The sequence below is a fragment of the Mytilus trossulus genome, chromosome 4 (genome assembly GCF_036588685.1).
Source record: "Mytilus trossulus isolate FHL-02 chromosome 4, PNRI_Mtr1.1.1.hap1, whole genome shotgun sequence".
NCBI classification, from domain to species: Eukaryota; Metazoa; Mollusca; class Bivalvia; order Mytilida; family Mytilidae; genus Mytilus; species Mytilus trossulus.
The window spans coordinates 84,358,410-84,370,789 of NC_086376.1; the positions used below are offsets into that span (position 1 = coordinate 84,358,410).

General features: G+C 32.5%; 1 protein-coding gene across 2 annotated transcripts in view; it reads left to right on the plus strand.

The window, feature by feature from the left end:
* LOC134716181 (uncharacterized) overlaps nt 1-12,078 on the plus strand; it is a 48,777-nt gene extending 36,699 nt beyond the window's left edge. For both annotated transcript variants that reach the window (XM_063579007.1, XM_063579006.1), the window contains exon 4: nt 11,968-12,078. In XM_063579007.1, the coding sequence (XP_063435077.1) occupies nt 11,968-11,985 (18 nt within the window). In that variant the 3' untranslated portion in view covers nt 11,986-12,078. The remainder of the gene's footprint in view (nt 1-11,967) is intronic.
* Nucleotides 12,079-12,380: the final 302 nt, after the last annotated feature.

Below are 12,380 nucleotides of genomic sequence, written 5' to 3' on the forward strand. Positions count from 1 at the left end.
TTGTTTGTTGAAAATATACTTTTCTTTTCAAAACGCTCAGATAAATCGAACCCTTCTCAACTGATTTTTACAGTTTGATCTTACGTTGACATTAAATATTGTGCTTTTCAGAAAATCTGACAGCCATTTGTATATTTTTATGTTCCTGAAATGTATTTGTATCTACTTTATTCGTTGAAAACCAAGATGATTGTTGTTCATCGATTGCCTGGTTGTTGGTTTGAAAACACAGACTGATGTGAAGTTGGGTTTGAATTGGTTTATCTGTATTAGTTCGAAATCAACATGCTTATCATCTCAGTAGAATGAAAGCACCAAGCTAAATTTTAAGCAAATCTTGGCAGGAAATAGTAAGTGGAAGGTCTTTTTTCGTAACGATCGGACACAGATATAAAGGAGAAAGGGTTCTATACATCGGGGATGAACTATATTTAGACCCTCTATAAATGATGAAAACATTAGCCGCTAAATGCAATCTCTCAATCTGGTTGACTTAACATCTCTTCTGAAAGCAAATTGTTTCGAATTTTTGGTGTAATCATTGAAAGCAAAACTATCTTTATAGCTGCTAAACGATATCTTGACTTTAGCAAAAAAGATTTATAAGTTTACAAAGTGTGACAATGAGGCACAGAACCCTCGTTTTTTCTGTGTTGTTTTGTTACATGTTGTTGTTGTTTTATTGGGGTAAAGGGGGAAGTTTAAACTCGACCTTCCCCCTTAGAAAATAAGGCACCAAAAATTAAGCCAACTTGAAGCTATAAATTATTTTGTGTGTTACCAATTTTTTTTAAAATCTAAATTTCATGTCAAAGCAAGCTTGTTGAACTTGTCTATGCTTGACACGACATGTTGATGTTGTTTTAATTTATCAAAAATTAAGGTATTTGACTGTAAATATAGTTTTAATAAAAAAATAACGACAAGTTCTAGATACCGGTCTCATCATCAAATGAAGTCAAAAGCATAATATATAGTTCTTTTCAATTTGTAATTTTCATCTTAATGATTGCAAAAAGACGATTGCATAATTGCCGTTTTTAAAGATTTAAAAAATAAAAGGAAATGAAACGCCTCAACATTAATTTGTAATTAATTGGAAGTTCCAATTGGATTCTTTAACTGAGAGTTGTTTAAGTATTGACAATACTATACTAACGAGGTACCATTGGAGCCAAGACAAATATCAACTTCTAACTTAAGTGCCAATGTAATAGATTTCGTCATGCATGGTGTACCACTAAAGACTAGAAGGAAGTACTAAAATCTTTGTTTTACATACACTGTAGACTATTTTTCGATTGTTTTTATGACAAAATGATATCACCGTGGTATACGCAGGACCATTAAGAAAGATGAATGCACGTATAAAAAAATAACGAAAACTGAAAAAAAATGTAGCTCCGGCATATAGTTAGTTCGTGTCAAAGCGTGGTAATCTCTTTACACGAGGCCTCGGATTCAACGTCCATATTTTCATCAGATGAATCTGCATACTTATTTACCCCGTGTAGCCACATACGTCCCACTTTGGCAAGGAATTTGCTGCCGGTCGAAAGAAAACCATAGTGACCATATTTCACGGTAGTTCATTTCACAGACATTGTGCCAATATAGAACAAGATTTTTTTTTAAAACCACACAATTTTAAAATGAAGGGGAATGGTAGTACTGCCAATGAAAAGACTATCTACCAGAGATAAGATAAATATCTAACTTATAGCTAGAATATCTAGAATGACAGCAATGTGATAGTGTTTTCTTTTCATGTTTAACGGTTATGTTGATGATGGTCATAGCTAGAATATCTAGAATGACAGCAATAAGATAGTGTTTTCTTTTCATGTTTAACGGTTATGTTGATGATGGTCATAGCTAGAATCTCTAAATGACAACAATTTGATAGTGTTTACATATGTCATGTTTTTCGGCTATGTTGATGATGGTCATAGCTAGAATCTCTAGATTGACAACAATGTGATAGTGTTTACATATGTCATGTTTTTCGGCTATGTTGATGGTGTTCATAGCTAGAATCTCTAGATTGACAACAATGTGATAGTGTTTACATATGTCATGTTTTTCGGCTATGTTGTTGATGGTTACAGCTAGAATCTCTAGATTGACAACAATGTGATAGTGTTAACATATGTCATGTTTTTCGGCAATGTTGATGGTGTTCATAGCTAGAATCTCTAGATTGACAACAATGTGATAGTGTTAACATATGTCATGTTTTTCGGCTATGTTGTTGATGGTTATAGCTAGAATCTCTAGATTGACAACAATGTGATAGTGTTTACATATGTCATGTTTTTCGGCTATGTTGATGGTGTTCATAGCTAGAATATCTAGATTGACAGCAATGTGATAGTGTTTACATATGTCATGTTTTTCGGTTATTTGATGATGGTCATAGCCGGAATCTCTAGATGGACAGCAATTTGATAGTATTTTTGTGTCATGTTATTCGGTTATGTTGGTGATGTTTATAGCTAGAATCTCTAGATTGACAACAATGTGATAGTGTTTACATATGTCATGTTTTTCGGCTATGTTGGTGATGGTCATAGCTGGAATCTCTAGATTGACAGCAATTTGATAGTGTTTACATATGTCATGTTTTTCGGCTATGTTGGTGATGGTCATAGCTGGAATCTCTAGATTGACAGCAATTTGATAGTATTTTTGTGTCATGTTATTCGGTTATGTTGGTGATGTTTATAGCTAAAATCTCTAGATTGACAGCAATGTGATAGTGTTAACATATGTCATGTTTTTCGATTATTTGATGATGGTCAGAGCTGGAATCTCTAGATGGACAGCAATTTGATAGTATTTTTGTGTCATGTTATTCGGTTATGTTGGTGATGTTTATAGCTAGAATCTCTAGATTGACAACAATGTGATAGTGTTTACATATGTCATGTTTTTCGGCTATGTTGGTGATGGTCATAGCTGGAATCTCTAGATTGACAGCAATTTGATAGTATTTTTGTGTCATGTTATTCGGTTATGTTGGTGATGTTTATAGCTAAAATCTCTAGATTGACAGCAATGTGATAGTGTTTACATATGTCATGTTTTTCGGTTATTTGATGATGGTCATAGCTGGAATCTCTAGATGGACAGCAATTTGATAGTATTTTTGTGTCATGTTATTCGGTTATGTTGGTGATGTTTATAGCTAGAATCTCTAGATTGACAACAATGTGATAGTGTTTACATATGTCATGTTTTTCGGCTATGTTGGTGATGGTCATAGCTGGAATCTCTAGATTGACAGCAATTTGATAGTATTTTTGTGTCATGTTATTCGGTTATGTTGGTGATGTTTATAGCTAAAATCTCTAGATTGACAGCAATGTGATAGTGTTTACATATGTCATGTTTTTCGGTTATTTGATGATGGTCATAGCCGGAATCTCTAGATGGACAGCAATTTGATAGTATTTTTGTGTCATTTTATTCGGTTATGTTGGTGATGTTTATAGCTAGAATCTCTAGATTGACAACAATGTGATAGTGTTTACATATGTCATGTTTTTCGGCTATGTTGGTGATGGTCATAGCTGGAATCTCTAGATTGACAGCAATTTGATAGTGTTTACATGTGTCATGTTTTTCGGCTATGTTGGTGATGGTCATAGCTGGAATCTCTAGATTGACAGCAATTTGATAGTATTTTTGTGTCATGTTATTCGGTTATGTTGGTGATGTTTATAGCTAAAATCTCTAGATTGACAGCAATGTGATAGTGTTTACATATGTCATGTTTTTCGATTATTTGATGATGGTCATAGCTGGAATCTCTAGATGGACAGCAATTTGATTGTATTTTTGTGTCATGTTATTCGGTTATGTTGGTGATGTTTATAGCTAGAATCTCTAGATTGACAACAATGTGATAGTGTTTACATATGTCATGTTTTTCGGCTATGTTGGTGATGGTCATAGCTGGAATCTCTAGATTGACAGCAATTTGATAGTATTTTTGTGTCATGTTATTCGGTTATGTTGGTGATGTTTATAGCTAAAATCTCTAGATTGACAGCAATGTGATAGTGTTTACATATGTCATGTTTTTCGGTTATTTGATGATGGTCATAGCTGGAATCTCTAGATGGACAGCAATTTGATAGTATTTTTGTGTCATGTTATTCGGTTATGTTGGTGATGTTTATAGCTAGAATCTCTAGATTGACAACAATGTGATAGTGTTTACATATGTCATGTTTTTCGGCTATGTTGGTGATGGTCATAGCTGGAATCTCTAGATTGACAGCAATTTGATAGTATTTTTGTGTCATGTTATTCGGTTATGTTGGTGATGTTTATAGCTAAAATCTCTAGATTGACAGCAATGTGATAGTGTTTACATATGTCATGTTTTTCGGTTATTTGATGATGGTCATAGCCGGAATCTCTAGATGGACAGCAATTTGATAGTATTTTTGTGTCATTTTATTCGGTTATGTTGGTGATGTTTATAGCTAGAATCTCTAGATTGACAACAATGTGATAGTGTTTACATATGTCATGTTTTTCGGCTATGTTGGTGATGGTCATAGCTGGAATCTCTAGATTGACAGCAATTTGATAGTGTTTACATATGTCATGTTTTTCGGCTATGTTGGTGATGGTCATAGCTGGAATCTCTAGATTGACAGCAATTTGATAGTATTTTTGTGTCATGTTATTCGGTTATGTTGGTGATGTTTATAGCTAAAATCTCTAGATTGACAGCAATGTGATAGTGTTTACATATGTCATGTTTTTCGATTATTTGATGATGGTCATAGCTGGAATCTCTAGATGGACAGCAATTTGATAGTATTTTTGTGTCATGTTATTCGGTTATGTTGGTGATGTTTATAGCTAGAATCTCTAGATTGACAACAATGTGATAGTGTTTACATATGTCATGTTTTTCGGCTATGTTGGTGATGGTCATAGCTGGAATCTCTAGATTGACAGCAATTTGATAGTATTTTTGTGTCATGTTATTCGGTTATGTTGGTGATGTTTATAGCTAAAATCTCTAGATTGACAGCAATGTGATAGTGTTTACATATGTCATGTTTTTCGGTTATTTGATGATGGTCATAGCTGGAATCTCTAGATGGACAGCAATTTGATAGTATTTTTGTGTCATGTTATTCGGTTATGTTGGTGATGTTTATAGCTAGAATCTCTAGATTGACAACAATGTGATAGTGTTTACATATGTCATGTTTTTCGGCTATGTTGGTGATGGTCATAGCTGGAATCTCTAGATTGACAGCAATTTGATAGTATTTTTGTGTCATGTTATTCGGTTATGTTGGTGATGTTTATAGCTAAAATCTCTAGATTGACAGCAATGTGATAGTGTTTACATATGTCATGTTTTTCGGTTATTTGATGAAGGTCATAGCCGGAATCTCTAGATGGACAGCAATTTGATAGTATTTTTGTGTCATTTTATTCGGTTATGTTGGTGATGTTTATAGCTAGAATCTCTAGATTGACAACAATGTGATAGTGTTTACATATGTCATGTTTTTCGGCTATGTTGGTGATGGTCATAGCTGGAATCTCCAGATTGACAGCAATTTGATAGTATTTTTGTGTCATGTTATTCTGTTATGTTGGTGATGTTTATAGCTAAAATCTCTAGATTGACAGCAATGTGATAGTGTTTTCGTGTCATGTTTTTCGGCTATGTTGTTGATGGTTATAGCTAGAATCTCTAAATGACAACAATTTGATAGTGTTTACATATGTCATGTTTTTCGGCTATGTTGATGATGGTCATAGCTGGAATCTCCAGATTGACAGCAATTTGATAGTATTTTTGTGTCATGTTATTCTGTTATGTTGGTGATGTTTATAGCTAAAATCTCTAGATTGACAGCAATGTGATAGTGTTTTCGTGTCATGTTTTTCGGCTATGTTGTTGATGGTTATAGCTAGAATCTCTAAATGACAACAATTTGATAGTGTTTACATATGTCATGTTTTTCGGCTATGTTGATGATGGTCATAGCTAGAATCTCTAGATTGACAACAATGTGATAGTGTTTACATATGTCATGTTTTTCGGCTATGTTGATGGTGTTCATAGCTAGAATCTCTAGATTGACAACAATGTGATAGTGTTTACATATGTCATGTTTTTCGGCTATGTTGTTGATGGTTACAGCTAGAATCTCTAGATTGACAACAATGTGATAGTGTTTACATATGTCATGTTTTTCGGCTATGTTGATTGTGTTCATAGCTAGAATCTCTAGATTGACAACAATGTGATAGTGTTTACATATGTCATGTTTTTCGGCTATGTTGTTGATGGTTATAGCTAGAATCTCTAGATTGACAACAATTTGATAGTGTTTACATATGTCATGTTTTTCGGCTATTTTGATGGTGTTCATAGCTAGAATCTCTAGATTGACAACAATGTGATAGTGTTTACATATGTCATGTTTTTCGGCTAGGTTGTTGATGGTTATAGCTAGAATCTCTAGATTGACAACAATGTGATAGTGTTTACATATGTCATGTTTTTCGGCTATGTTGTTGATGGTTATAGCTAGAATCTCTAGATTGACAACAATGTGATAGTGTTTACATATGTCATGTTTTTCGGCTATGTTGTTGATGGTTATAGCTAGAATCTCTAGATTGACAACAATGTGATAGTGTTTTCGTGTCATGTTTTTCGGCTATGTTGTTGATGGTTATAGCTAGAATCTCTAGATTGACAACAATGTGATAGTGTTTACATATGTCATGTTTTTCGGCTATGTTGTTGATGGTTATGGCTAGAATCTCTAGATTGACAACAATGTGATAGTGTTTACATATGTCATGTTTTTCAGCTATGTTGATGATGGTCATAGCTAGAATATCTAGATTGACAACAATGTGATAGTGTTTACATATGTCATGTTATTGGGCTATGTTGCTGATGGTCATAGCTGGAATCTCTAGAATGACAACAATGTGATAGTGTTTTCATGTCATGTTAACCAGTTATGTTGGTGATGGTTATAGCTGGAATCTCTAAAATGACAATAATGTGATAGTGTTTTCTTGTCATGTTATTGGGCTATGCGGCTATGTTAATGATGAAGACATGAACACTTAAACGAAAAACGAAATCAGTCCTTTACTATATATATATATACATATGTCTTTGTATAATTTCAGATTTGGCACTTGATTTGTATCTATTTATTATTTAGGTTAAAATTAAGGATATCAAAAAGGAAACAAAGGTCTTCTTGTATATATTGAGGTCATATTTCGAAATTTTTGCTGGGCCGAGTATTTATTGTCCTTATTCAATAAACTCTCGTGACCTCTGAACGTTTCATGTTGCATATCTGTCCATATATCGCGTCTCGGCACTTACTTGATTCTTTTAATTTTTAATCATTATTTTTAACTATAAGTGTGACCCGAGCCTGAGAGTTCAACTAGTGTTAAGCGCTTGTTTTTGTAAAATAATTTATGGGTTGTTGATTTTCTGTTTCTTCTTTTTATGAATGATTGTGTTTAATGCTGTTTAATCTGTTATAAAACATGAGTCTCGTGCACATACACATGAGTTAAATTGCTTTATACCATCAAAGAAGACGTAAACTTTATATCTATATGTAAATCTGTATCTGGATAAATCATTATCCAACAATTTGTAAACTTTTCAATGAACAGTGATGGCATTGCTCAATTATGAGAGGCGCGATTCCTATCAATCAAGCTAATCCCGGAGTATGCTTAACAGTTAATCAAGCTGACACATGAAGCAAACTAAAAGGAAAGATTTCAAATTGAAGAATGTAAATTGAATTTTCATCTTGTTGACTTTAAATTACAGATTACGACGAAGTGATAACGAAATGCTCCATTTAGAAATCATTATCCATATTTATTGACAATTTTTCTTCGTGAAAATGATTCATCATGTCGATTTCTTTGCCAAGAAGTCGTCATAACAAGCAAATGAATGAATTGTATTAGATACGCGCGAACTTTAACGATACAATGAAAAAATATTAGATGCAGGAAGATCATTTGCAAAGAAGTATTAGCACCAAAAACAAAGAATATAAGGTCAAACTTTTTCCTAGAACATTTTGATAATTTAATACTTTAACAAAAAATGTTAAGGTTTTCCCACTATCTTTACGGAGCTTAATACTCTAAAAGCTGCACGTTAATTCTGTGTGATATTTTACAAAAAAAAATATAATAGAAAATGTTTTGCAAGTTATACAAAATCACTTCCAGAATAGGAAAAAGGATAAAGAAACGTGTTGTAATTCATCTCAAATTTACAGAAAAGCCTTCAACGTTTGAGCGGATCACTTTGCTAGATGTCAACCAATCTGGACTAAAGAACACGGCTTCTAATACATATTTTTTATAATCTGGCAAAAAAAATCTAACAATATACGGTCATAATTGTCCGACAATAGCACAGTAAACAAAAATATAGACAAGATAATTTATTATCAACAGGTACACAAAGATGTATATCAAAGAACTTGGTAAGAAATTACTTAAGAATAGAAAAGTTTTGGCAGACTGCATAATAATGATATATTTTCTTGATTTTTTTGTGTTGTTGTGTTGTTCTTTATCTGTTCCTCACAACTGATTTTTAAAGTGTCAAATTGTAAAAAAATATATGGAGTTTTTTGTATTGGTTACTTTGAACGATTGTCCAGCTGTTAACCGTGTGCAGTTTATGAAATGAACACAAAAATAAGTAAATGACACTTTTTAAATTATTCTTTCATTGTTTTGAAAATAGTATTTGAAGTTTCTATAAAAGCTGATTTCATTTTCATTATTCTTTTTCGTTAAACGATCTAAACCATAATATTCTAAAATTCCTTGCCATTTTCAGTATTGAAATATTCTCATTAGATTTTCTTTCTAAAAGAAACGCAAAGGAGCAGAACAATTTTGCAGCAACCTTAACAACAAGATTAAACACATTATGTTCCCGTTTTTATATGCACGTCAATCTCTTACATTGATCTATACCACTAGACCATTAAATTTCAATCAAGCTTGTTTCTGGTAGATATCATTGTTGATGCAGGTTGTTGCATAACTTGGCGCATCATTTGAAAGTTCTATATTTTGACGTATTCAAGATATTTCACAAATAGTATGTAATATGATCATCAGCATTTATTTTATACTATTATACTATAAATGCTGACAATTGGGATATGAAAATACTTAAGCACATGTTAAGCTTGAATTCGAATATTGTTGAAGCCCGCATATTAACAGTCTAAGTGTCAATTTAGGTGTTTGTTTTATTCTGCTGGCTTATTAATGAATAGCCAGTCATTTTTCCAAACACTCCTAAAACTTATGTCAAAGAGAAAAGAGTTTCTAAAATATTTCTTGCGTTTCATTTTTACTACCAGACTATTTAAAAACACAATCCTTGTGTAGCGAGTGGACTCAAAACAAAGGTTAAATTTCACGTCAGACTTTAAAAAGACAATCAGCAAGCGGACACTAAAGCAAGCGATATCAGATGCCAGACTATCAAAAACCAATCAGTTGCGGACACAAAACAAAGGTTAATGACGCCAGACTATCAAAGACTAACCAGCAAGCGTGGCCTGACGCAAATCAAAACATATTCACGTCAGACTATCAAAAACCAACCAGCAAGCGCGGAAGCAAGGCCAAAAATATTGACGCTGACAGACTATCAAAACATATGATTTTGACGCTAGACTAGCAAAAAGCAAACAAAGAATGATTTTGACTTCGAACCATGTTAAAAAAACAAGCATACGGAAGCAAAGCAAAGACTTCACGACATCAGAAAAGCCCACCATTAGATTTAAAGAACGATTCAATTGTTACAAGGAATTTTGATAGAAATGTTTCATACAAACCAGCAAGTACTTGTTTTTTTGACTGTACATAATGTCATTCCGGCTTTGTGAATGTTCGCAATCTTAGTTGTATGCTGCTTATTTGTAACCATTTTGATTAACTGTCTGCTTTTTTGTTGTTGTCTTACTTTAATTTCTCTTTTAGTCTAGTCGTTGAAATTTATATGCATAACACATTTATAGTTAGTTATTACGTTCAACTCCAAATGAAGTGGGCGAATAATTAACAGGTATCAGGTAGCTTTACAATGGAATTAACTTTGCATTTAAAATGCAGACAATTTCCAGCACGATATGCATTAACAGTGAATGCATTGGTATGACTGTTATATCCATTTGTCTGTCAATCACTTCCATTGCTCTGTATACTAGTAGATCATTAAACATCTGTCATGGTGGTTTTCTCTCAGACATTTTATAGTCTTGACGAAACATGTTGCTTTTGTATTTGTTTAGCATAAACTAATTGTTCTTTCCAAATTGACTTTTAATATATGTAGAATTAAAAGAACGTTAGATTTGCACGTAAGCTCTGTTGGTAGTATATTGGTTATGATTTATGTATATGCTTTATTTCAACCAAGGCTAATTGGTACACATAGCATGCATTTTTTAAATCTTGGTGAAAAATATACATCATTCTTAACAAGGCAAGTTCAAATGTTTTACAAAGGAATTGAGAAAACATGTTTCATATCCTTAACTTTATCTTCAGTGATCATAAAAGAGAAAGAACGAACTTAATTATAGATGTCTGTTGAATTAAAAAGTAAAAAATGTACACCGATTCAACCCATTGAACTTTTCCCTAAGTTATTATACTGTTAGATATAAGTACATCTTTGGCGTGATTTATTGTAGACTGCCAGACTGGCCTAATTCAATTTGAAATAAACATTGCTCAGCCTTACAGAAAGGCATATTTTCATCACGTTTGGATAGCAAAGTTGTATTATTATAATAATTTGACAAAGGTTATGTATCTGGTGTGACTTAACACAAGTACATCTGTACTTAACTTTCGAGACCATGCACATAAAAATAATAGCAAGTAAATGATTATCAACAAAATTGTCATATTTTGAGTCAGATAATGAAAACTCCTTTTTGACTGTGGCAATGGAACAATTGTAAAACACAACATTTAGCAGGTAGAGCAGTCTTGTTGGAAAGAAAGATAATTAAAAAAGCACAACAATCAAGATGAGAATACCAAATATTTAAAATCAGAAGTTCAAAATAATTCAAAACTCATTAGCAACCCTAAAAGCCAAAAAAAAAGGATCGAGAGTATACTAATGACAAAAACAATTCAAAACCAAACAGAAATTAAGGTCAAACTGGAAAGTAATGAATTAGAAACTCTTTGATATCAACAAATTACGAAACAACTGCCACCAGCAAACATATGTATATACAAAATTGAAAACAACAATGAACAAGATTGCTACAGAGCTATAGATAAATTGCTTTTCTAAAAAATATCAGGTGCAAGTAACAATGTGAACCTTTACTGTGATAGTTTCTACTCAGACATTGTGGTCAGGTTTGAAAGCTGTGATATGATAATTGCAGAATGCTATATGAAAAGGGAAGGACAATAGTAGTCAATATTCTAGGGTCTATTTTGTTGAATTTTCTCTTGTATTTCAAAGGGCCATAACTTTCCTGAACCATTAATTTTTTAACTTAATATGCAATGCTTTGACATTTCACTTTGCAGCAGGGCAAAAAGAAAGGGTTGGTAGAATAAAGCTAAATTATTATTTCTTAACACTTCATAAACAATAATAGTTAAAGTGGGCGTCGTAGTTGCTTTGAAGTGTATATCTTTCACTATGTGTACTCAAACAGCATTGAGCTATGCACTTGTTTTTGTTGGTTAAGATTATAGTAAAACTATATCACTGTCAGTGAAAAAGATGTCTTGTAATATTGCCAAATGAATTAATAAAACTATGTGCATGTAATTTCATTCTTAACCAGAAGGTATTCAAATACACATATCTATATATAGTATATTTTTATCATTTTTCTTTTTCTTTTTCAGGAAGAACAGAAGAAATAACAGTAAAGAATCTAGGATTTTTTTATTGAAAAGTTTGACTTTTATATTTTTGCTGTTTGGATTTGGCTAAATAAAATATTTATTCAGAGTCAATTATGTTTACTTGTCTGACCCTAATAAAACTTTTAAGCTTTAGTTATAAACAAGAATGTGTCCATAGTACACATGCACCACTCACACTATCATTTTCTATGTTCAGTAAACCATGAAATTTGGGTCAAAACTTGAATTTGACATTCAAATTAGAAAGATCATATCACAGGGTACATGTGTACTAAGTTTTAATTTGATTTAGTTTTAATTACACTTCATCTTCATCAAAAACTACCTTCATTAAAAAACCTGAATCAGACAGATGGACAGACAAACGGATGCATAGACTCAATAAACCTTAT